Genomic DNA, 27630 nt, shown 5'->3' with positions numbered 1-27630 from the left:
TGCAGAGCGGTGTGATCTGATACATTTTGGCAGGAATGATATGGAAGTACAATACGGGGTAAACTACTTAAGGAAGTGCAGAAACAGAGGGCCCTGGATGTAGGTGTGCATAAATCAATAAACGTTGCAGGTCAGATGGAGTGAACAGTTAATAAAACATTTAGTAGCTTGGATTTTATTAATAAGGGCACGTGTATGATAGCAAGGATGCTGAACTTAAACAAGACATTTGTTAAATCTCAACTGGGGCATTGTGTGCCATTCTGAGTGCTGTAGGAAAAGGTATGAAACCAAGAGTGCAGAAGAGGTTTACAAAAATGGCTCAAGGGTTGACAGGCTTAACTTGTGAGGGTTAGTTGGAGGGATTCAGACTGTTTTCCTTGTGGACGGGTTAACTAAGAAGAGACCTTGTAGAGGTTTCAAAATCACGAGAGGCCAGGATACGCTAAATAAGAAGAGACAGATCTTGCTTATAAGATTGAAATTGAGAGGTCAAAAACGTAAAATGATTTTCAAATGTAGCAAAAGTGATAAAAGGAATTTTTTTTGGGAAAAATGTATAACCGTAGTTGAAGCAGGCTCAATTCAGGCTTTCAAGAGGGCCTTAGATGACTATTTGAATGGAAACAACATGCAAGGGTCTGGAGAAAAGGTGGATGAATGGCACTAATTCATAATGCTCATCAGAGAACCAGTGCAGACATGATGGGCCAGATAGCCTCTTTTTGCATTGTGACAATTTTGTGATTCTATAATTTCCTAGACACTACAGAATTTAAAAACACAGACATAAATTAGCAGCTGTTTATTTTTTAAAATAGGAACTGATACATAACAAACCATCCGCTTAATTTTTCTGTACAGTAGTGAGGTCACTTCTAAATGGCTATCCGTTTCTCCCTAACACAGGCACTGCACTTAACAGTAATTCACAGTATGCAAGGCACTGAGATGGATTAACACAGAAATGCCAATCTTTACCAGGTATAACCATTTGAGTATTATTATCCACTTGTAACAGTGTTCATTACAACATCCACAATATCATTCCCCCATTTGGCTACACTTGAAATTCTGCAGCCAAACCCAGAGACTTCATATTCATTAGAAAGGAATTTATTACCTCAATGATTTCAGTTTTAACTTGCTCCCACTAAGTTGTATATTCCATTGTTAAAGAGCATTGAAGCTTTTCTCTCCCCTTTGTAGCCCTTGTCCCATTCGTAGGCCCTATTCATCCTCTTCAGGCCCTCACACCCTCCCCGAACTTTGTTATTCTTCCACCACACTCCCGCATCACATACCCCCCACAAACATTTGGCAACCCCTCAACCTCCTTTACAGCTACTCGCCACCTCACCTTGAGCCCAAGCCCAGCCCTTTTCCCTAACCCACCCCACCCCACCAGTGATTGTGTCTGCACATGCTCAGAGACCATTATGGATAAGCACTCTATTCATATACCGTTCTTCAGAATCTTGGTCATCAAAGTGTGCTTTATAGATTATAATGTGTGTTATAGATTATGGAGTGCTTCTGACATGTAGTCACTGTTGCAATGTTGGAAATACAGTAGTCAATTAGTGCACAGCAAACCCTCATATACAACATGATAATGATCTCATCCTATTCGTACTGATCTGGACACTGGAGACAATTCCAGTCCTCTTCAAAATAGAGCCAAAGGATCTTTTACAGCCACCCGAGGTGGATGTGTTATTTCAATTTAATGATGCATCTGAAACACAACACCTCGGATTGTGCAGCATTTTCCCCGTACTGCACTGGAATTATAGCCTAAACTTCTGTGCTCAGGTGGTGGAATGAGACTCAAAACCGTGACATTCTGATTCAAAAGTGACAGTGCTTGTTCTCCAGGTCTCTAAACTCAACAGCTCAAGGGATACAAGGACAGTTTCAGAGAAAAGCCGGGTATATTTGTAACATTGTTTGTGCACCAGAAAGTGGAGGTATGCTATCCCACTTCAACAATCCACGTTCCCAACCCTATATTACAAACCTACCTATCCTCGCTAGCTTCAGTCTCCAGTCCCTGTGATAGGGCCTGATCATTCACTCTGCCTTTGCCAGACCAGGGATCCTTACTTGGAACTGCAGGCTCCTTATCTGTGGCCTGTTCCCCACTTGAAAGAGTGAAGCCTGCCAATCAGGCTGACATCTGGGTAGGGATTTCACTTTTGATTTGAAGAGATAAAACTCCACAGACTTTAGGGAAACCTGGGCATCCTGGCTTTCTCACCTTTTCTGTCTGAAATATTCTTCCTCCCCTTGGAAAACTGATTCTCGTCAATATTGGGACTTTTACTTCAACATCTAAAAATGCAAGTTCCTATATTGCTGGTAAAGTCTCATTCAGATCCCACATCACACTGTTACTGCACCCTAGATGGTGACATGAAGTCTCAGGGCTCAAAACCTATTCCCAGCGAATTCACAAAATAGGAAGTCAGCACAAGAAAAATCTAACATTAATAACCCCCAGTACAAATAAATTATTCTCACAACTCTGGTGTCTGACTTGCACCATAGCAGAGAGATTGCCAGATTTCCAAGGGCAGACCTCTGCGAGGTTACTGGTGAGCACAACCAATTTGCTACTATTTGCAAAATTCACACAAATGTTTAAAAAACTGTCTTGGCTCTTCATGTCGCTGTTGACAATGGTTATTGATAGACTCTGGATAATCATAATATGGTTAACCATATTCTAACCATAGAAAGCATACTGTCTGGGTATACTATGGCCTGGTATGGCAACTGTTCTTCCCACGACTGTAAAAAACTACAGCAAGTGGTGTGCATAGCCCAGGCGATCATAAGCTCCATTTACACACCTATTGCCATGGGAAGGCTGCCAATATCGAAGACCCATCCCACCACGGCAATGCACTCCTACAATCTCTTCCATTCAGGAGAAGATACAGAAGCTTGAACATACGTACCAGCAGGTTCAAGAACAGCTTCTCCCTTTCTGTTGTCAGACTGATGAATGGGCTCTCTAACTTCAAATAATGCTGATCTTGTTAATGTTGACCTTGCCTCACGTATGTCCTGTGCAGCGTAACCTGAATACCTTACTCTGTTCCAGCTTTTTTCACTCTATGATCTGTACGTCCTTGATTACTATGATATGCCTGTACTGTTCGCTGTAGTTAGGTACACATGACAGTAAATCAAATCAAATGTCTGTTCTCCCTGGTCATCGAGAACACCCTTCCTGCATCATCTCATGGACAAAGTTCAGTGCAGTAGTGTTACATTAAATTGCTACTCCTTCTGCGTGATTTATAACCATTTTGGAAAAAAAACATTTTCAGTAAATTATTGCTTTCATTTAATTACTAAATCAAGCATATAGCTCAATTCTTCTGAACACCCAGCTGCAAACTGTCCTGCCACATGGCAGTTCACAATTATTAATTCCTTCTTACCTTGGTCACTTTGGAGAAGCAAGCTGTCGTAATGACATTCACAGTTTTTGCATCATTCCTGCAAATAAATCATATGTTTGCTTCTGTAATATTCAGCAGAAGATTTTTCTCATGCTAGATATTTTACTTGACATTATCAAGGCACAGATTCACTTTGAGTCTGGGCAATGAGTATCATCAAGTTATTTACTACATCTGAACCGGTTCTTATCTTTTTTAAAACCGATCATCCAACCAGGAAAATGCACAGTTACACGAAGCGTACCCTTTCTGTTCCCCACCCAACAGAATGACACTAAAGGCAACTGTAGGATCCCACCTGGCTGAATGAGATTGGCTAATTCAACACTGAACAGAGACTAAAACTAGGAATCCATTCGTTAAAAACATACGTTCCTTTCATCTTGTCTCTCATCAGCCTACTTTGAGGAAAATAAGATCTGTTTGTAAAAACACAAAAGCATAGATCATAAAATAGCAGTAGGCCATATGATCCATCAATTCATTATAATCATAGCACATCATCCATTCAGTACTGGATTCTGCTTTCTCCCAATACCTTTTGTTCCCTTTAACTCTAAGAACTATATCTAATGTCTTCTTGAAAACATTCAATGTTTTTGGCCTCAACCAGTTTCCAGAGCAGATAATTCACCAGGTATACTCTTTGGATGAAAGAATTTTGCCTCATCTCAGTTCTAAACAGCCCAGTCTATACTGTGAAACTGTGATGTGTTTTGGGTGCCCTGGTTGTTGAGAACATCCTTCCTGCGTTTACCTTGCCTAGTTCTTTTAGAATTTTATTGGTTTCTATGACAGCCCCTGTCATTCTTCCAAACCCCGGGAAACCTAACCAATCCAACCCCTCTGCACAACATCAGTCTTCAATGCCAGGAGTCATTCTGCTAAAACTTTCTTGCACTCCCTCCATAACAGAACATCCTTCCTTTAAAAAGGAGGCCAAAATTGTAGGCAATACTCCAGGTGTGGTCTCATCAAGCTCTGTACAATTGCAGCAAGTCATCCCTGCTCCTTTATTCAAATCCTCTCACAATGAAGACCGGTATTTCATTTGCATTGCATCTGCATGATGACTTTCAGCAAGTGGTGTACCAGGACACTCGGGTCTCAATGCATCTTCTCCTTTTCCCAACCTATTACATTCAAATAATCCTGATAATCTACCTTTGCTATATATTTATAAAACTTTTGTATAAATTTTAACAGTCAGGCCTTAGCACTGATCACTGTGGCACACATTACATTTTGCCAACCAGAAAATGACCCATTTATCCCACAATATTCCTTGTTAGCTTACTAATTATCTATCCTTGCTAATAGGTTATCCCCTAAACCCATGAACTTTGTTTTCCGTAATAATTTTTTGATTGTCAGCATATCAAAAGTCTTCTAGAATCCTAAGTGTAGTAAATACAACCCATTCCCCTTTTTCTACATTATTTCTTCATTGAATGCTGATAACTTGGTTAAATGGGACTTCCATTGGACCAAATCATGATAATGCTGCCCAAATGCCTTCGAATTTTTCTACGTGCATTCCTGTAATGTATTTAATACCAGCTTCTAATATCTTCACCAGGTCAAATGTTAAGCTAGCTGGCCTGTACTTTTCTGCTGTATCTCCCTGCCTTTTTGAATAAAGGGGTTACAGTCACAATTTTCCAATCCAAAAGAAATCTTACCCAAATCTAGGAAATTGTGAGATATCAAACTAATGCATCAACTATCTAAGACTTTTAAGACTTGAGGATGAAGTCCATCAGGGCACAACGACTTATCAGCCCACAACTTCAATCATTTGTACAGCTTTACTTCCATGGTGTTTGGAGTTTTCATGAAGTCCTTGCTACCAGCTCCTGATTTACAGCTTTCTATGATATTATTTGGTAACCCCTGACATGGCAAGTGATGCAAAATACCTTTTCAATTCAACTGCCATCTCCTTATTTTCAATTACTAATTCTCTAGATTCACTTTCTATAAGACCAATCCTCACATTTTTAACATATTTTAAATCTTTTTCTACACACTGATCCATGTTGAAACACAAGATAGCATCCTCAATTGGCAAGCAGACCAAAAAACAAGTAGTTTCTAATGACAATTAACCTTGGGGTCAAGTTCATTCGAATCAAATCTCACCTTTCCAAGAGCATTTATTGCCAAAACATCAACCATCATTGAACCATAAACACACATAAAGTTGTTGCTCTAATATTAATTATTTGAGATTCAAAACTGATAATTAAGTTTGAGTGTTAAGTATTTAGCTAGAAGATAAACAATTGATAATTAACTATCCATGAACTAAAGCACCCGAAAACTTACCAGATGTTTCTTTTGTACAGTTCTATCATTACATCCAAGGACATCTTGGCTGCTATAGGGTTGCTGTCCCTCAACATGGTGTACATAAAATTTTGCAAAATCTGAGAAGGTACAGATACAGGGTTCATTTAATCCCAGGATATTCAAATTATTTAAAATTTCTACAATTAAGTATATGCAATTCAAAATACATTTTATGCTGGGTAAAAACAATCAAAATCAGTAACTTTTTTTAAAATAAAAGAATGAATAATTGTCCTATCAGCTGGGAGGCATGATTGATCTGCACTAGTTCTTGGTGTTATTAATGAGTGTATTTTGGGGCCGCTAGGGTATCTGCATTAAAACTGTAATCATTGACATTCTGTCCAGCAAACGAATCAACCTGGAGTCATGATATCCCAGAAAATTATTCTACTGCCTAGACATAACACTAGCAACATCTTGCTAATTAGATTCCAAAATATTTCTTTGAACACGAATGATGTGAAGAGTGGATGGGCAGACTGTTGGATTGAGCCCTATATTACAGCACGTAAACAGCAAGAATCATGGGAAAGACGTGAATTAAAACCTATTTCTATGGTATGCTCCATTTTAATATGGTTGTGCAATCCTGAAATCTGAAGCTCCATGTAAAGGTCACACAAGGTTCACTCATTATCTCTCCTTTGTCAAAATTGTAATTAACTTTACTCTGTGCACTTAACTTTTGTGCTTGTACAGCTAGTTCAAAGTTGCTGGAAAACTCCTTTTTGGTAGAAGGTCTGCATATCCTAGTAATGCTTAGTTCTCATGCAAATCCAAGCTATCACAGACTACAAAATGTTTGCATCTTACTTCCAGTTTGGGTTGGATGCAACAAATGAAAATGAACACTCCAGAAAGTTGTTGCTAACTCCCACAAACGTCATTCTTGTAACTGAAGACATATCTTAACAGCAACGTGTCAATCTTTGTGACACAATTAAGGAGGGGGCTAATCCTGATCTAATTACTTTTGAATAATAGGCTCACTGAATAACAACCCCAATCTAAGTTACACTTATTGGAGTCCTTGTACCCTTTCTAACTAATTTATGTCTGACCTCTTTGTAGGTTACATGGAACAGTCCCTCTTCCGCACCGACACAGGCCCCAAACCCCACCTCTCCTCCGGTACATTGATGACTGTATCGGCGCCGCCTCTTGCTCCCCAGAGGAGCTCGAACAGTTCATCTACTTCACCAACACCTTCCACTCCAACCTCAAGTTCACCTGGACCATCTCCAACACATCCCTCACCTTCCTGGACCTCTCAGCCTCCATCTCAGGTAACCAGCTACAAAGTGACATCCATTTCAAGCCCACTGACTCCCACAGCTACCTAGAATACACCTCCTCTAACCCACCCCCCTGCAAAAATTCCATCCCCTATTCCCAATTCCTTTGCCGCCGCTGCATCTGTTCCCAGGATGAGGCATTCCACACCCACACATCCCAGATGTCCACGTTCTTCAAGGATTGCAACTTTCCCCCCACAGTGGTCGAGAACGCCCTTGACAGCGTCTCCCGCAACACATCCCTCACACCCCGCCCCCGCCACAACCGCCCCCAGAGGATCCCCCTCGTTCTCACATACCACCCCACCAACCTCTGGATACAACGCATCATCCTCCAACACTTCCGCCATCTACAATCCGACCCCACCACCCAAGCTATTTTTCCATCCCCACCCTTGTCCGCCTTCCGGAGAGACCACTCTCTCCACAACTCCCTTGTCCGCTCCACACTCCCCTCCAACCCCACCACACCCAGCACCTTCCTCTGCAACCGCAGGAAGTGCTACACTTGCCCTCACACCTCCTCCCTCACCCCTATCCCAGGCCCCAATGTTCACCTGCACATCTACCAATGTGGTATATTGTATCCATTGTACCCGGTGTGGCTTCCTCTACATTGGGGAAACCAAGCGGAGGCTTGGGGACCGCTTTGCAGAACACCTCCGCTCGGTTCGCAATAAACAACTGCACCTCCCAGTCGCAAACCATTTTAACTCCCCCTCCCATTCCTCAGACGACATGTCCATCATGGGCCTCCTGCAGTGCCACAATGATGCTACCCGAAGGTTGCAAGAACAGCGACTCATATTCCGCTTGGGAACCCTGCAGCCCAATGGTATCAATGTGGACTTCACAAGCTTCAAAATCTCCCCTTCCCCCACTTCATCCCAAACCAGCCCAGTTCGTCCCCTCCCCGCACTGCATCACACAACCAGCCCAGCCCGTCCCCTCCCCCCCCCACTGCATCCCAAAACCAGCCCAGCCTGTCTCTGCTTCCCTAACCTCTTCTTCCTCTCACCCATCCCTTTCTCCCACCCCAAGCCACACCTCCATTTCCTACCTACCACCTCATCCCGCCTCCTTGACCTGTCCATCTTCCCTGGACTGACCTATCCCCTCCCTACCTCCCCACCGATACTCTCCTCTCTACCTATCTTCTTTTCTCTCCATCTTCAGTCCACCTCCCCCATCTCCCTATTTATTCCAGTTCCCTCTCCCCATCCCCCTCTCTGAAGAAGGGTCTAGGCCCGAAACGTGTGCTCCTGAGATGCTGCTTGGCCTGCTGTGTTCATCCAGCTCCACACTTCGTTATCTATGTCTGATTATTTCTCACTTTCCTCCCTTTAAGTTTTGCCTGTTGTCTTCTCTGCATTATTTAGCATCTCAATCTCTCCCCCTTCCATTCTATCTTTCCATTACTTACTTTCCTCTGTCATTTTCAGATTTTAGTTTTCTCCCTTCTGCTTGTCACAACAACTATTATTGGTAACAAAGTGGCAGCATCAGTGGCCACTACACCTGGGGCTAAGATCAGCAGGAATGCAGGGATCGTGCTATATTCTGGGGCCAGAGAGCCAACTTAATAGGTTTCAGTAAGGGGCACTGGTACGTGGATTTGAGCATCTGGGTCAATATGTCCAAAGTCGAATATGATCCTTCACATTGCAGAACCTCTGCAATTGGGCACTTGCTGAATACCTCACTGCACAAATGGCTACACCAACAACCACTTTAAGATGCATAGTTCAGGCTATAATATGGTTCTTCCACACTTGGTGGATGAGACATGTACACACACACACGAGGACCCATTCCATGTGAAAAAGGACCACGTTCAAAACTGTGCTCTTTTTGAACTCCCCAGGAACATGAGGAGCATACAAATCCCTGCTACTTTCTCCATGGCAACACCTTGGCCAATCAGGATTGACTTGCCAATGAATCAACACCCTTTTCTCTAATGGTATAAACTGCTGTGATTGTTTGAAATTTACATTTTTATGCTTTGTGCTGATGAGAACAAAACAAAATGCTCAGCAGTATGTTGGATGTTTAGCAATACTCAAGCACCATAATGAATGCTTTGGGTTTTTCAGTTTAAAATATTTGTTGTCTGAAGGTGAATACTGATGAAGCATTTGATATATGTTACTGCAGAGCCAAGCCTGAAAATTACAGGCACTCAAACATATATACTTATATGGCACATTTTATCCATGGAAGTGCAGAAGCGAGACATGCAGTTAAGTGAAATATTTGCATAAAATCCCATTGTAAGATTACCTCTCACAAGTGAGAGCAACAATTTAAGCAGTATTCCCATATTCCTATTCAATTAACAATAATCTTTTAAGATTATTCCCAAGAGCTTACTTAGATAAAAACTACCATTTAAGAAGGCAACTGCCAAAATATGACACTAATATACAACCAATGGACGAGGAACCCTTATAAAGTATTAAATTCGTCACTGCAAACATTTTCCCTTGTTCTAAATAAGATGAAAATTGGGCCATGATACTGCTTCTACTTCATAAAATTGCTTTGTGTTACTCACCGTGTTTACTTTGTTGTTTTTGTGTTTGGCATTGATGTTCTTCACATCAGTCACAATATGCATGTAGAGGGTCTTTCGTAGGAGTTTGTCATGGCACCTCAGGAGCTCAAAGAACAATTCTAGCAAACTTGTGGGATTCAGGAGGTTCTTATTTCTCAACAAAATCAAAGCTTTACAGAACGTCTAAAAAAGATTGAAGCAAAACAAAATTAGGATAAAACCATTAGCACAACATTAAGAAAGCGACTAAGGAGCTTTGATCCCTTTTCACAGGTTTTCATTTCACATCAACATCACTAAAAAGTGAAACAAAAACCAAAAGAACGGCGGATGCTGCAAATCAGGAACAAAAACAAAGTTGCTGGAAAAACTCAGCAGGTCTGGCAACATCTGTGAAGGAAAAAAAAGAGTTACCACTTTGGGCCTGGTGACCCTTCCTCAGAGCCCAAGGTTCTGTTTTTTCCTTCACAGATGCTGCCAGACCTGCTAGGCTTTTCCAGCAACTTTGTTCTTAATCACAAAAAAGTGGACAGTTATTCTAGATGATAGCCAGCCTGGTGTGCTGTCAAAGCTAGCAATAGAATACTGTTATATTTCTCCAACCCAGGTGTATAAAATTTCTTGCAGGCAAAATTCAACTTCAGCACTAATCAAGCAATTTAAAACAGGCTGCCTGCTCACTTATACCCGCTTCCCACTGTATTCAAGTTAAAGTGATCATAAAATCCACTCCATCCCTGGTCATTCTGCAGTACATCAGACCAATAACCACATCATCACAGCCAGCAACAGCTAATAAGGAAAACTGTCTGATCTCAATACTAGCGGCATGATTTAAACAGTACAGCTCTAAATAAATACTCAAATCTGGAATTTAAAGTATAACTCAAGTATTTGGAATATTTAACCTGCACATACAGCAAAGTTTTTATTAGCCAGATACTGTGGGATCAGGAGTGTGCTGGATGATCAAGAATTCAGGATAATCAACAGCTTTTGTGCTCCTAAGATGCTGCTTGGCCTGCTGTGTTCATCCAGCTCTACACCTTGTTATCTCGGATTGTCCAGCATCTGCAGGTCCCATTATCTCAAATCAGGAGGTACGCATGGCTGCAGTAAACCCTGACCAAGCAAAGTTTCAAGACATCAACAATCCTCAAAAGAAATCCGAGTCAAACCATCAACAGTCTTTATAAAATCAATGTAAAAACACACAATAAGTAACAGAAACATAATCCAGGGGTATACACATCACTGTTATACTTTATTTACAGCATACATACTTGGCCATCACAATAGATCATGGTATTCAAGGTATATAATTTTCTCCAGTTTATCAAAGATGCCAGTTAAAACAAAGTTTGCTGTTAAGGCAAATATTTGAAATATTAGAGTTCTTTAATAATATTGTAATTACCATATATTATGTAGTATTTGACAATTTTTCTCAAATTTTATCATTCAATCAACACTGAAAGCAATCTATTTTCCCAGGCTATCAAAGGTTTTAAACAAAATCACAGGTCAGAATTTTCTATTCACTGTTCTGGTGTGAGCAATGGTTGAAAAATGTGGAGGGAATTAAAAAACCTTCAGCGTATTGATGTCAAGAATTTTTTTTAAAAGTAGGAACCACCTTACCTCACGTATTTGCATCTCACTAAAGTGCCACATTACATGTCACTTCCAACTCTCCTCTCCTTCACCGAGATACTGGATGCCATAAATTCTCTTAAGGTAATATCATAGCTGGAAACTGGTGGTTGCAAATCCCCAAATGTTTGAGCCAGCCACCACGCAAATGCTTCTTCACAATATCCCTACACTTTCTATGGCCACAATCCTTCTCAACCCTTTATTTTCACTGGTCAGAAAGCTGCTAGGGTGGAACTCAGTGAATAAGAGGATTAGCTTCAACAGGGTATAGGTATACATAGTCTGGGCTGTGGGGTAAGGTGGGGAAATTAATGGTTACATAAACTAGCTCAATGCAAAAGGATGAGGTGACTGAAAGGCCATACAGGCCACAGGAATAGCAATACAAAAGGAAACTTGAAGAATGCTGGGAAATTAACAAGTCACATTTGGAGACTACTAGTGACTCACAGGGAACCCTGTGGAAACTCTGCCATATCATATCGAAAGTCACCCATGCAATAACTACACAAAATAGTTGATACTGCAAAGTGATGACAAAATTAAATTACTGTTTTTATCCTTTCATAGCAGAGCAAAACTTTTAGAATTTCAGAGGTAATTGCAGTAGACAGCCTTCCACTGATTCAGTAATCCATGTGTCTTCAATATGAACTTAATTGGCAAGTAATTTATTGTCCAAAATGAATATTAAAAATTATTGTCTCATGTAATCATGACCATAAGTTACATTATGAGCATAAATTACCTCATCATGAGATATGAGTGAATGTAATCAGAATAGAGCAATTGGCACTTGATGTTTTCATCTTACTAACATATTCCATTCATTATTGACAGTCATTGAGTGGACATGATACATGCAATAGTCAGTCAATTCAATAAGACTTTGTGAGGGACGAGTGCAGTGACGGAGTGACTGGTAGCTCTGGGAGTGTGAGGTAACAGAGAAAAACAGCAGCACTTGCTCCTACGCTGTACAAATCACTGGCCTTCTTACTGCACTGCTGGGTGTCACTTCATTTGGGACACACCACCGATCCAGTTGCAATGTGTGCCCAGGCTAGCTTGTGGTCAGTAGGATGAAAGATTGCCGTCTTTTGCACTACCTCATCCACCGGCACTCTAACCACATGATTAGGAGCAAGTTTTCCTTACATCTGGGCCATGTTTCGAATGCAGAGGCTCACGCAGCACAATGTAAAGGGTCATTCCTGGTTTGCAGCCTGGCTTTAAATGTGGCATCAGCAGCATAAACACCAGGAAGTCCCAGCTGTGGCAAGCCTCCCACGTCAGTCTGCAGGAATGAGGACTGCTCTCCTCTTCATCACCCCATCCACCAAGCTGTCCAGGTTCCTATCCACAATAGGGGAAGCGAGCTTTTTGCCCCTTTGGGCCATTATCTGGTGGTAACAATCACGTACCAGAGTGAAAAAGGCAGTTCCTGGCTTGCAGCATCTGAATATGGCACTACCATAACATCCCAACAGTGGTGAGTACATCCGCCTCTACGGCCATCCAATTCCCAGGAAAAGGCACTCAAGAACCCAGTTCGTAATCATTGAAGTGAAGAACAGAGGACTGTATGGGAAAAGCTGCCCTGAGCCATGATGAACTAGGCAATACGAATTTCACTTGCAAAACACTAACTAAAACTGGGAAAATTACACCAATAATAAATCCAGAACACCTCTATACACCAAATTAAATAATTATGCATTGTTTGCTTATCCTTCATGTTACACATATCCTGCATTACGATACAAATGCTGCAATTCTTTCAGCCACCTGAATTGTTACAAAACTTCTTACAAGTGAAATTTGTGTCATGGACCAAGAGGGGGCCAACTATCCAGCAAAGAGAAACCAAAAGTAGTTTACCATTCTCAAGTCTGGGTCCAGAATTGTGTGATGTGAGAAAAGGAGGTCTTTCAATTCCTGGGCAAAGTCAGCAAGCTCTGTTGGGTAACAGTGAGCAACCTGCAGAAACAAATGAAAGGATGACACTCGATCGCTTTTAAAGGAAAAATGAGTAATTTCAAAAGGTGGCAGCAAGGCTGCTATTATAAACTTAACACACAATGGTTAGAGTATAAATTCTTACTTCAATTTACTATCCAGAAATCCTGACTGGAGCAAAGGGCAGGGAGATTTTGTCTACGGACAGGATTCAGCATTACTTCCCTGACAAACAGTTTACCAATACTCAAGATTAAACTCCAATATGGCTACTGAGCTGTTGCATGAGGCATTGACATCTATTAAACTGTCCCTTGCAAGAAGTCATTGGCTGCAGTAGGCTGCAATAATGGTCAAGAAAACAAAACTGCTAGGCAAATCAAGCTCAGTGTTTTTAAAGAACCAGAAATGGAAATTCAATGCAGATTCATTACAAAAATAGACATTTGCAATGCATATAAAATTTGTTACAAATCTTTAAAGTTACAGGTACCGTAGTGCCGCAATAAAGCAGGGATCCTGCACATTTCATAAAACAAAATCGCATGACTGTTCATTCCATGACAAAATTAAAATATTTCACTGCCATTCTTTACGGAAATGGGTTTTTAAAAAAATTCTTATAACAAGCGTTGCAGCCTTGCATTCCATCTCAGTTATCAAATAATCTCACTTTCACAAAATACTGGTTTGTGAAAATTTATGTGCTTCATGAAAAGTGCTCACACGGTCACCAAACTATTTAGTTGTTGAAAGAAGAAAAATAAAAAGCAAAATCAAAACAAAACAGTTCTGCCATGGTAACACATCAAATTCAGGCATGTCGATGTTTTCTTGCATTTTACATGCTCACTGCTGCTTAGGGATTTCTCCCTCCTGCTCCTCAATGTTCTGCAAAGACTCAAATCCCAAGGTTTTCCATTGGTGAAGGGCTTTTTTTGGGAAATTCCTGGCCTTTTCCAGGCCTAGAAAAGTTATTTACAAATGTCACAGCCTGAAGGAATGCTGGCAAAGTTTGCAATAAATGTTATCCCTGTACAACATTGCACAAGGCTTCTATTCATCCTTCTGAAGAATGTCCTCATACTGTTCTTAGTCCCACATAAATTTTACTACCAGCAACACAGATAAACTTACTTGTGCCAGAAACATCACCAGTTCAGAAAGTTCTTTACTTGGTTTGTCTGGCTGCAGTCTGAAAATCCGCACATTAGACTGGTAGTGATGGTACTGCTGTGTGAACTGTAGGGAGAAAGAAAATAAAGTCAGTAACAATAACAGAAATCATTAACAAACAAATTTTGTATCATATTCATTACAAAAAATTAAGTTTTATCAGTAACTGCAGTACTCATTTCCTCCCATAGGTGGTGCTGTGATGGATATTTTCATTGCTAAAATTCATACTGCAAAATACAACCAATGCTATTTTATAGCTAGTATATGTAACCACGGATTGCAGTACTGTCCATCTATCAGGTTCCCATAAATCATTCAAATGCTTTGACTTTTCTTAAACCACCATTTCTTCCAGTAACTGAAATTTTGAAGTCTACAATAAGGTTTATACAAAATAAAACAATTCATGGAGCCTGGTACAACATGTACCCATCTGGATAGAAACAGAAAGGACTAAGAGGGATATGGGCTAAATGCTGGAAAATGGGACTAGATTTGTTTAGGATATCTGTTTGGCACGGATGAGTTGGGCCAAAGGGTCTGTTACCATGCTTTACATCTCTATGACTCTGTAGAATTACATATTTCACAACTATGTGATTGAATTTATGCACTGAATTGTCCACAACTATTTTCTGAGATGTCAATCTGTATTACTGCTCACAACTGTGCCTTTGTGAATCAGAGAGAGGAGACAGGAACAAATAACCTATAACATTGAAAAAGCTCTGATTAGAAGTAGAGGTCTCTAACTGCTCCCTACTCCGTCCCCCAACGTGCGCTCCTCCTACTTAAACACTGCAACATAGATTCCATTCTCTCTTTTGCAACATAGATCCCTTACATCTGACAGCGTATAGGATTTGAATACTCTGAGGAATAAATCTGCTGGAAAAAAACTGCTGGTAGTCCAGTGACAGCTACACATTTGTCTGGATTAACTGCAGTTTTAATGCATGATAGATTAAAACATAACCAGCACACAACATAATCTGTTTAAAGAAAAGAAAAACAGTTGTCATGGCCACTTAATGTTTCTTTGATATCACATAAAAACAATGCCACTGAGGACAAGGAAGAGAGAAGTAGACATCCAAATTGATTGCGCAACCACTTCATGCATCCTTTTCTGGTCAATTGCCCTAATAATTCCACAAGCAAATACTGCAGACAGTTCACATGAGGGTTTACAATGGGTGATGTACAAGACATGAGGATGCTGGAGTAATCAAGAGATGCTTCTAGGAATTCTCATGTGTGTCTCTGTTTGGCTTGTCCTAGGATGGATGTTTTGTCCCAATCAAAGTGGTGTCCTTCCTCATCTGTATGTAAGGATACTAGTGATAGTGGCTCATGTCGTTTTGTGGCTAGCTTTCTGCCTGTTTGTCCAATATAGTGTTTGTCACAGTTTTTGCAAGGTATTTTGTAGATGATGTTCATTTTGCTTGTTGCCAATCGAACATCATCTACAAAGTACCTTGCAAGAACTGTGACAAACACCACATTGGACAAACAGGCAGAAAGCTAGCCACCAGGATACATGAACATCAACTAGCCACAAAACGACATGACCCACTATCACTCATATCCTTACATTCAGATGAGGAAGGACACCACTTTGATTGGGACAACACATCCATCCTAGGACAAGCCAAACAGAGACACGCATGAGAATTCCTGGAAGTGTGGCATTCCAACCGGAACTCCATCAACAAACACATTGATTTGGAGCCCATCTACCACCCTCTGAGAAAAGAACAGGAAATGACATCACCAACGCAGGAAATGACATCACCAACCCAAGGAAACGTAAACAGATAAATAGAAAGCAGGACATAACACCAGCGCTTTGTCGGAGGTTCACTGATGATGTTACCTAGAATGGTGACAAAACGTCTGGGAACAAACCTTCCAGCTCAACGTGCAAACTCCATCCATGCAGTTGGCAGTTTATCACCACCTTCTCAGGGGCAACTACAGATGGGCGATAAATGCTGACCAGCCTGCAATGCCCATGTGCCACGAGAGGAAAAATATAGCAGCTTCTCAGCACGCAGTGAACTCCCACAAACAGCATGTTAGATCATCTATTTTACGTTGCCCACTGAGAGGTGCATACTGTCCGGGACACCTGGAAGATTTTCGCTACTTTGATCCAAAATAGGGCCACAGGATCTGTCACATAAGCCTAGCAGGCAGACGGGAGGTCAGCTTAACGTCTGGGCTGCGGAGACTGTGAAACACATGCCCCACTGGCAGCATCAGCCTTGTACTTATTTGATGTGCGCTCAAATGCTGAAGTGGGGCTTCAAAACCGAGCCCTTGTCGCACGAAGCTGCTGCTAACGGAGCCTCGGGTGACACCGAGTGAGATCGGTCTGCTGCGGGGAGCGGGGGGGAAGGAGAGAGTGTAACTTCTTGGGAAATTATAACATTGAGTCCTAACATGCCCTGAGAAAAAAAAAGTAACCTTGAAGAGCGGTTTGATCGACGTGGACGGAGGACCAAGCGTCTGTAAATTTGTCCAGTTATGGATTGAAACGGGGTCTGTTATCTGGGATGAGTGGAAAGGGCAGTTTTGCAATGCACTTGTGTTCTGATGGAGAGCAGCCCTAGCGAGAGGAAGGCACTCACTCACCTCCTCTGTGTACGAACTCGGGTCCCTCTTAATGAGGTTCTGTAGCTGCGGTAAGTTACTAGGCAACCTATTGTTGTTCCTTGCGGACATGATTCCACCGGCAACCGGGACGTTCGATTTTTTTCTTACCCCACGTGGCCTCCCCCCGGAACCCCAACCTTCCCGGCGTTCCAAACCCCAGCCACGGGCACCGCCGAGGATCAGAAAGTACCGTTCCGAAAGCGAACATTTCGAAAATGAGGTCCGAGGAGCTCGAAACGGTCATTCGCTTCTCTCTTCGAACAGAGCCGCTGAGTCCCTCCTGCATTTTTTCTTCCTTCAGATGCCCGGCACATCCGCAGTATTTTGCTTCCATTTCAAAATTCCCCGGCTGACGGACAATTGAAAATGTTGCAATTTGGTTTGGTTTTGGTTTTATCTGATTATTGTTGTCAGTGAAAGCTTTCGTTTTGCGAGTGGTACGGTCAGATCATAACAAAACAAGGACATGCAGATCATAGATAACAAGGTGTGGAACCGGATTTTTTTTCTCTAAAGAGGGGTCAAGGCCCGAGATCTCAGCTTTCGTGCTCCTCTGATGCTGCTTGGCCTGCTGTGTTCATCCTTGTTACCTCAGATTCTCCAGCATCTGCAGTTCCTGCTATCTCTGAAACACGCAGATCATAGGCTGCTTAGACAGAGTGAGCCATCCCAGGTTAAGGCTGCAGAGAAGGTGTACAAAGCAAGGTCGTCATTCGAGTGAAATTAGAGAGATCTATTCCTCTTTCTAATGACAGCAAAAAAGAAGCTATTCTCGAACCTGTTGGCCCGTGTATTTAAGCTTCTGTTTCTTCTGCCTGAGAGAGGAGGTTGGAAGAGCCTGGGTTGGGAGGGGTCTTTGATGATGTTTGCAGCCTTTCCGCAGCAATGAGAAGTGTAAGTGCTGTGAGTGGATGGCAAGTTAGCTTCTGTGATGGTCTGAACTGTGCAGACTACTTTCTTACAGGTCTGGGCGGAGCGGTTGCCATACCAGTCTGTTAAACACCCAGATAGAATGCTTTCTGTGGTGCAACTGTAATTGTTGGCGAGGGTCTTTATGGACATGCCAAATTTCTTAAGCTTCCTAAGGGAGAAGAGGTGTTGTTGTGCCTTCTTGGCCATCACATCTATGTAGGAAGTCCAGGACGGGTTGTCGGTTATCATCACTCCTGGGAACTTGACGCTCTCAACCTCAACTTTGTTGATGTATATAGGGACGTGCACTGCTCCTTTTTTCCTGAACTCACTAAGCAGTTGTTTTGTTTTGCTGACATTGAGAGAGAGAGTTTATTATCATTGCACCATGACACCAAGCACTCTGTCTTCTTCATGTATTCTGACTCATCCTTGTTTGATATCCAGCTCACAATGATGACATCATCAGCAAACTTGTGGGTGATGTTCAAAATTTGGCACAGTTGTGGGTGTGTAAGGAGTACAATAGAGCACTGAGCACGCATCCTCGTTTTGAAGATTATCATGGAGGAGGTGCTGGAGTCTGTCTTCGCTGATCGCAGTTGTGGGTCAGCAAGCTTAGGATCCAGTTGCAGAGGGTGGAGATGAGACCCACGTCTCTGAGTTTTGAGACTGGTCAGGATCATAGTGTTGAAAGTGAAGCTGTAGTTGATGAGTCAATTTGACTTTGAACCACGCTAGAACATGATGTCAAATATTCCATTCAGGTCAGAAACCCTAATTTCATCCTTGGTTGAATTTAAATTTTACTCACTCAGCTATCCACAGTACTGATGATTCCTGGACAGGGACTTCCCATTACGAACCTGTCCAAGTATCCATGGATCCAGCAGCCCAGAGGATCCCCAAAGAAACCAGGATCCTTTCTTTTTGTAAGTCCCATGTATCTTGTTGTGAAATTTAAACGTCCAGCAGCCCAGCTGAACACTTTAACAGCTCCTGTGAACGGTTAAGTATGTGAGGTGATGCAGGGTTAGGATGGCAGGATGTTAGGTGCTTGGTAATTTGTGGCGTGCTTTAAGTGGTGTGTGGGCTGCAATCTGGCCCATGTGGAGGCAGTTCTGTGTCGGGTCACGGGAATCAGGCCAGGAATATTTGATCTGATGAGGCTATCAAATCTGAAAAAGCTGGAGTGTGGGGTGGTAGTTAGTCCAGCACCCATAGAGGCTCCAGTGTGTCAGGTCAGCAGGGTGTGGGTAAATGCTAGGTCAGTATAATATGGATAGTGGTTGGTGGGGAGGGGGTAAATGATGGAGCGATGTACTGGAGAGATATAAGTGTTTTCAAAGTATATGATGTGGAGATGTCAGTGTTTGACAGAGTGGACAAGGTCAAAAATCACACAACACCAGATTATAGTCCAGTAGGTTTATTTGAGAATGCAAACTTTTGGAGCTCAGCTCCTCCTCAGGCATAGAGTGAGACAGAAGATATAACCTGGTGTCATGTGATTTTCACCGTGTATGTGGAAACTGATCCATGTCAACAAGCAACGTGGCTAAAGATTAGCATGCGTGAGGAAAGCCAGGGATGCAAGATAGATTTGGGACTCCAGAGTTAACTGTGTGATGATGGGAATAAACACCATTACTGGAGATACTGTAGTTCCAATCAAAGGACGTGAGAGGAGCAGCACACCAGGTCACTCCTACTGAGAAGAACAGTGAAGAGACATTGAAGGAGTTTAGGTGTTAAAGTTACATCAGGTTTGAGGAAAGCAGAGAGCGTTACACAGTGTGAATTAGCTGCCTCAGAGGATTGTGTGTAATTTTGTTAGAAGTCACATTACACCAGGTTTATTTGAAATCACAAGTTTTTGCAGCACTGCCCCTTCATCAGGTGAAGTGAAGAAGGCACCCAGGTACAGACTTTTTAATCAGTGAGATCAAAAGATCATACAAATGGTGTGAGTGGAGTGACCATAGACCAATAATAGGTCTCTGCAGATGATCAAGTGTGTCAGATTGTGTGAGTGAAGTGTCAATAGCTGACTCACAAGTGAAAGGATGCCCTGCAATCTGATTAATTGAGACAGAGAGATAATTACAAAAAATTAAAAATAAGGCAATACTGGAGACAAACAAAATGACTGAAATTTCAGCTAAGTACAAGACTTTCATGCCGAGGGGCTAACCAAAGTAACAAGTAATCCAAAGCTGTACAAACTAATTAAGACAGAGAGATCATAACAAGATATCAAGGTAATGGTGGCAAAACAGGACAGTAAGGAAGATTTTATAGATACTGAACAGGCTGGTGGGGATTGCGTGTAGCGTGGCATGAACCCAAGATCATGGCTGAGGCCGTCTTCATGGATACGGGACTTGGTTATCATTTTCTCTCGGAGGTTCTGCGTTGCTGTGTAACTTGAAAACCACCTTGGAAGATGCTTACCCCAAGATCAGAGACTGAATACCCTTGGCTGCTGAAGTGTTCCCAAACTGGGAAGAAACATTTCCATCTGGTGATTGTTCAGCAGTGTCCATTCATCCATTGTCTTAGCATCTGCGTGGTTCCACTGATACACCATGCCTCGGGGCATCCTTGCCTGCAGTGTATGAGGTAAATAACATTGGCCAAGTCACATGAGTATCTGCTGTGTAAGCGGTGTCTGGTGTTCCCACATGTGGTGGTAGTATCTATGTCGATGATCTGGCATGTTTCACCAAGGTTTCTCTGGCAGAGTTGTATGGAATTGTGGTCAACGTTGTCCTGAAGGCTGGGTAGATTCCTCGCATGTTATTGTAGTTATTTGATTTGTTTCCAACACCACTTACTTTTCTTTTTTTGTAATTATTTCTCTGCCTTATTTGATCAAATTATAGATCATCCTGCACTTATTGTTCAGTTGTTGACACTTCACTCACACCCTCTGACACTTTTGATCACCTTCAGAGACTTATCGTTCAGACTGCCAACACTCCGCTCACACCATTTGTATGATCTTTTGATCTCACTGATTATAAATTCCATGCCTAGGTGCTCGCTTCACTTCACCTGACAAAGCGGCAACAGTCCGAAATGAATTTGAATGACTCCAGGTAGGTTGTCATTCAACTTCATTGGAGTCATTCAAATTCATTGCTTCAGAGCAGATGGATATCAGTTCGGAAAATGAGACCATGCATAAGCAGTGTTACTATTATTGTAAAATTGAACTATTGTTACCCAACTTTCATAATTTGCCTTTAACATGGACTAAAATGGGTACAGATAGGACACTGTTTCAGAGATAGCAGGAACTGCAGATGCTGGAGAATCTGAGGTAACAAGGTGTAGAGCTGGATGAACACAGCAGGCCAAGCAGCATCAGAGGAGCAGGAATGCTGACGTTTTGGGCCTACACCCTTCTTTAGAGTCTAGGCCCGAAACATCCTCTGATACTGCTTGTTCTGCTGTGTTCATCCAGCTCTCCACCTTGTTGTCACAAATAGGACACTGTGTTTTAATCAAAAGGCACTGAAATTTAGTGAGGCATCATAAAAGCCACACCACTTGAATGAGAAAATTGCAGGGTAAATGGATACATTGAAAGACGTCTACAACTAATCAGCTTGAAACAAAACAATGACAGATACCAGAATCCACAAACGATCAGTTTATTTACAAGTCTTCAAACATCAAAAAAGAGAGAAAGCAACGTGGCTAGCAACAGAAAGAATGTTAAAATTTCATCTCTCCCTATCTCTTGTAATCTCTCTCAAGCCCAGAAAGGAATGGTAAAAATCAATTTCGGAATAATCATCATTCACTGAGAAATAGATTATCTGCAAGCAAGCACTGCAACTCTGAGGAGACAATGGCAACCACAATAGCTTTGGAGAGGGTGGCTTCGTGCTATTGTCATTAATCCAGAGACTCAGGTAATATTATGCAAACCTTGGTTCAAATCACACCATGGCAGATGATAGAAATTGAATTCAATGAAAATTTGGAATTAAAAATTTAATAAAGACCTTGAAATCATCGCTTTTGTCAGGGAGAAAACAAAACCCACCTGGTTCATTTAGAGAAGGAAAATGCTATTCTTAGCTGATCTGGGTAACACATGACTCCACATTCAACCACATCCAATGTGTTTGATTCTTAACTATCGTCTTTGCAATCAGGGATGGACAATTAATGCCAGCCTAGCCAGCAATGCTTACCTCCTGTGAATGAATTTTAAAAACTTAAAAACTCAGGTTTCACTGTCACAACTGAAGGACTCAATAAAATTTATCTTGCAGTTACCTATACTTTACTGTCTGTACTAGATGTCCTTCCTCCCTTTGTAAACTTCATTACCCTGTATTTATGTGTATGTGTTTGATGTCATGTTTCCTTAATTCTCCCTTGGTTTAATAAGTAAGGAAAAGCTCTACACTGTTTCACTCAAGAAATCCTTGAAATTAATTAACTCTTTCATTTAGTTCTAGTTAACCAAGTTTGACTTGAATTTTGAAAGCTGTATGCTAAAAAGATAAAATATTTGTTGTGAGGTGAGAGGAATCAATCACACCTCATCTGGTTGTAACAGCTGAGGAAATAGAGAATTGAGACAGTCTGCGTCAAGGAGAGAAGGATCAAGTCTGAGTTTTAGAGAAGGGATGATGATGACAGTATGCCAACAAGGAAGAGCTGTATGTCATTCGACAGTTCATTGCTCTTAAACAAATCCAGCAAGCAGTTTCTTGGCTTGATTTCTGGGTATGCTGTTCAGCAGGTCCAATGGATACTGGGCCTGCCCCAAAAAATAATGCGTGTTTTGTTATTGTTGTTACACTTGATAAGAATGACTCTTCCTGTCCCTTTGTCAGGTTTACAAATGTGTATGATTGATTTCTTCAGAATCTGATCAAAACCTGCACCATCATTCAACATCATATACTGTTATGGCTGTGCACACCCAAACCATAGGGGATACTTTGGATGGATCACTGCCATCAATTCTTTGTGCTGAGTTAGTCTAAAGTACTAACTGTATGTGAACAAAGATACCAACAAAAAGTCTTTGACAGAAGACAAAGAGGCAACATTATCATCGGTGAATTAGTAATCCAGAGACCAAGTTAATGTTCTGACCCAGGTTTGAATCCCACCATGGCAGACATTGGAACTTGAATTCAACAAAAATCTGAAATTAAAAGGCTAAGCATAGCCTTGAAACCAGTGTCAATTGTCAGGGAAAAAGAAAATCTGGCTACCCAAGCCCTTAGGGGAAAGAAATCAGCATTCTTATCTGAGATAACAAAGTGGGGAGCTGGACGAACACAGCAGGCCAAGCAGCATCTTAGGAGCACAAAAGCTGACATTTTGGGCCTAGACCCTTCATCAGAAAAAGGGTTGAGGCCCGAAACGGATCCTTATCGGATCTAGCCTACATGTGACACCAGACCCACAGCTATGTGATTTTCTCTTAAATGGCCTCTGAAATGGTCTCCCAAGCTACTCAGTTGTAAAATTTGCTTTGAAGTCTCAAAAAAAGTGAAATTGGACAGACCATCTGGCATTAATAAAGCACTAGAAATGACAATGCTAAACACAGCCCTATAAAGTCCTCCTTACTAACATCTGGGGGCTCCAAGATAACAAAGTGTGGGGCTGGATGAACACAGCAGGCCAAGCAGCATCTTAGGAGCATAAAAGCTGACGTTTCGGGCCTAGACCCTTCATCAGAGAAGGGGGATGGGGAGAGGATTCTGAAATAAATAGGGATAGAGGGCGAGGTGGACTGAAGATGGATAGAGGAGAAGATAGGTGGAGAGGAGAGTATGGGTGAGGAGGTAGGGAGGGGATAGGTCAGTCCGGGGAGGATGGACAGGTCAAGGGGGCGGGATGAGGTAGTAGGTAGGAAATGGAGGTGTGGGTTGAGGTGGGAGGAGGGGACAGGTGAGAGGAAGTGCAGGTTAGGCAGGCGGGGACAAGCTGGGCTGGTTTTGGGATGCAGTTGGGGGAAGGGAGATTTCGAAGCTGTGAAATCCACATTGATACCATTGGGCCGCAGGGTTCCCAAGCAGAATATGAGTTGCGGTTCCTGCAACCTACGGGTGGCATCATTATGGCACTGCAGGAGGCCCAGGATGGACATGTCGTCTAAGGAATGGGAGGGGGAGTTGAAATGGTTCGCGACTGGGAGGCACAGTTGTTTATTGCGAACCAAGTGTAGGTGTTCTGCAAAGCAGTCCCCAAGCCTCCACTCGGTTTCCCCGATGTAGAGGAAGCCACAACGGGTACAGCGGATAAGACCATAAGACAGAGGAGTGGAAGTAAGGCCATTCGGCCCATTGAGTCAACTCCGCCATTTAAATCATGGCTGATGGGCATTTCAATTCCACTTCCCTGCACTCTCCCTGTAGCCCTTGATTCCTTGTGAGATCAAGAATTTATCAATCTCTGCCTTGAAGACATTTAACATCTCGGCCTCCACTGCATTCCGTGGCAATGAATTCCACAAACCTGCCACTCTCTGGCTGAAGAAATGTCTCCTCATTTCCGTTTTAAATTTACCCCCTCTAATTCTAAGGCTGTGCCCATGGGTCCTAGTCTCCCCGCCTAATGGAAACAACTTCCCAGCGTCCACCCTTTCTAAGCCATACACTATCTTGTAAGTTTCTATTAGATCTCCCCTCAACCTTCTAAACTCTAATGAATACAATCCCAGGATCCTTAGCCGTTCATCATACGTTAAACCTACCATTCCAGGGATCATCTGTGTGAATCTCTGCTGGACACGCTCCAGCGCCAGCATGTCCTTCCTGAGGTGTGGGGCCCAAAATTGGACACAGTATTCTAAACAGGGCCTAACTAGAGCTTTATAAAGCCTCAGAAGCACTTCACTGCTTTTATATTCCAACCCTTTTGAGATAAACAATAACATTACATTTGCTTTCTTAATCACAGATTCTACCTGCAAGTTAACCTTTCGAGAATCCTGGACCAACACTCCCAGATCCCTCTGTACTTCTGCTTTATGAATTTTCTCACCGTTTAGAAAATAGTCCATGGCTGTATTTTTTTCCCAAAGTGCAAAATCTCGCATTTGCTCATGTTGAATTTCATCAGCCATTTCCTGGACCACTCTCCTAAACTGTCTAAATCTTTCTGCAGCCTCCCCACCTCCTCAGTGCTACCTGCCTGTCCACCTATCTTTGTATCATCGGCAAACTTCGCCAGAATGCCCCCAGTCCCTTCATCCAGATCATTAATATATAAAGTGAACAGCTGCGGCCCCAACACTGAACCCTGTGGGCACCACTTGTCACCGGTTGCCATTCCGAAAAAGAGCCTTTTATCCCAACTCTCTGCCTTCTGTCAGGCAGCCAATCCTCAATCCATGCCAGCAGCTCACCTCGAATACCACGGGCCCTCACCTTGCTCAGCAGCCTCCCGTGAGGCACCGTATCAAAGGCCTGCAGTATATAACATTGGCAGATGTGTGGGTGAACATCTGCTTGATGTGGAAAGTCATCTTGGGGCCGGGGATGGGGGTGTGGGAGGAGGTGTGGGGGCAAGTGTAGCACTTCCTGCGGTTGCACGGGAAAGTGTTGGGTGTGGTGGGATTGGAGGGGAATGTGGAGTGGACAAGGGAGTCCCGGAGAGAGTGGTCTCTCCGGAAGGCAGACAAGGGTGGGGATGGAAAAATGTCTTTGGTGGTGGGGCCAGATTGTAGATGGCAGAAGTGCTGCATCCCAAAACCAGCCCAGCTTGTCCCCGCCTCCCTAACCTGTTCTTCCTCTCACCTATCCCCTCCTCCCACCTCAAGCCGCACCTCCATTTCCTACCTACTAACCTCATCCCACCTCCTTGACCTGTCCGTCCTCCCCGGACTTACCTATCCCCTCCCTACCTCCCCAGCTATACTCTCCTCTCCACCTATCTTCTCCTCTATGCATCTTCGGTCCACCTCCCCCCTCTCCCTATTTATTTCAGAACCCTCTCCCCAACCCCCTTTTCTGATGAGGGGTCCAGGCCTGAAACGTCAGCTTTTGTGCTCCTAAGATGCTGCTTGTCCTGCTGTGTTCATCCAGCCCCACACTTTGTTATCTTGGATTCTCCAGCATCTGCAGTTCCCATTATCTCTGATCACAAGTTCCCAAGCTGTTGTGAGAGTGACAGCCGTGACATCAAGGCTGAATTTTGCCGAGTATGGTATCAAGGAGCCCTAGAAAAACTGAAATCAGGGAGTAAACTGTCTACTAGTTGAAATCTAACCTGGCACATAGGAAGATGGTCATGGTTATTAGAGGTCAGTCAGCTCAGCTCCAGAACATCTTTGCAGGAGTTCCTCAGGTTACCATCTTAGGCCTAGTCATCTTCAACTAATTTATCAATGACCTTCCCTCCATCATAAGATCAGAAGCAGGGATGTTCACCGATATGGCATAATGTCCATCACTGTTTCACTACTCCTCAATTTCTAACGTAAATTCAGCAATACATGGACCATATCCAGGCTTGGGCTGAAAAATGGCAAGAAAACATTCACACCACACAAGTTCCAGACAATGACCACTCCAATAAATGTAATCTAAGCACTGCCTCTAACATTATTTGAACTTTCAGAAAGAGTTTGATAAGGTTACATCATGTAAACATAATGGTATTGGGGTAGTGTATCAACATAGATAGCTGACTAGCAGACAGGAAACAAAGACTAGGAATGAACGGACTATTTTCTGAGTGGCAGATAGCGACCAGTGGAGTACTGCAGGGACTGGTGCTTGGACTCCAACAAATATTCATAATATACATTAATGATTTAGATCAGGAAACTAAATGTACTATCTCCAAGTTTGCTGATGACACAAAGCTGGTTTGGAGGGTAAACTTTGAGGAGGATGCAAGAGATGTTTCGGTATGATTTGGACAAATCGATTGAGTAGCCAAATGCATGGCAAATAAAATACAATATGGGTAAATCTAATTGTGAGGTTATTTAATTTGGTAGCAAAATCAGTAAAGTGGATTATCTGAATGGTGATTGATTGGGAAAATGAAGGCTGTCACAAGATCTAAGTATCCTTGTACATCAGCCACTGAAATTAAGCCTGCAAGTGTAGCAAGCAGTAAAGAAGGCAAATGGTATGTTGGCCTTTACAGTGAGGGGATATGAGTACAGAAACAGGGATAATTTACTGCAATTCATTGAATCCCTACAGTGTGGAAGCAGGCTATTCATCCCATTGAGTCCGCACCAACCCTCTGAAGAGCATCCCAGTGTGACCCACCCCCCTACCCGATAACCCTGCATTTCCCATGATTAATCCACCTAGTCTGCACATCCCTGGACACTATGGTAATTTACATAAACTGCACACAGCTTTAGACTGTGGGGGAAAAAAATGCAGCATCCGGAGGAACCACACATAGACATGGGGAGTATTGCAAACTCCACATAGACAGTCACCCAAATATGGGACTGAACGTGGGTCCTTGGCACTGTGAGGCAGCAATGCTAACTACTGTGCCACTGTGCTGTTGCTTGTTTTTTGATATAAAAAAGCTCCATAAATCCAATTCAACTGCAATAGCTTTTTCCTTCAGA

The 27630-nt window shown here is 42.5% G+C and overlaps 1 protein-coding gene across 2 annotated transcripts in view; it reads right to left on the bottom strand.

Annotated features, from left to right (window-relative positions):
• The window catches only part of sdad1 (SDA1 domain containing 1), a 51574-nt gene extending 33626 nt beyond the window's left edge, over positions 1–17948 (bottom strand). The window contains exons 1-6 of one of the 2 annotated variants that reach the window (XM_048543383.2): positions 17323–17948; positions 14433–14537; positions 13218–13316; positions 9681–9863; positions 5802–5902; positions 3453–3510 (exon numbers count right to left, since the gene is read on the bottom strand). In XM_048543383.2, the coding sequence (XP_048399340.1) occupies positions 3453–3510; positions 5802–5902; positions 9681–9863; positions 13218–13316; positions 14433–14537; positions 17323–17466 (690 nt within the window). In that variant the 5' untranslated portion in view covers positions 17467–17948. Of the gene's footprint in view, positions 1–3452; positions 3511–5801; positions 5903–9680; positions 9864–13217; positions 13317–14432; positions 14538–17111; positions 17282–17322 lie in introns of those variants that run through there. The other variant, XM_048543391.2, reaches the window with a different exon arrangement.
• Positions 17949–27630: the final 9682 nt, after the last annotated feature.

Source organism: Stegostoma tigrinum, chromosome 1, assembly GCF_030684315.1.
Source record: "Stegostoma tigrinum isolate sSteTig4 chromosome 1, sSteTig4.hap1, whole genome shotgun sequence".
NCBI lineage: Eukaryota > Metazoa > Chordata > Chondrichthyes > Orectolobiformes > Stegostomatidae > Stegostoma > Stegostoma tigrinum.
Note: the sequence above shows the minus strand (reverse complement) of the source record. Positions and strands in the feature narration are given on the sequence as shown.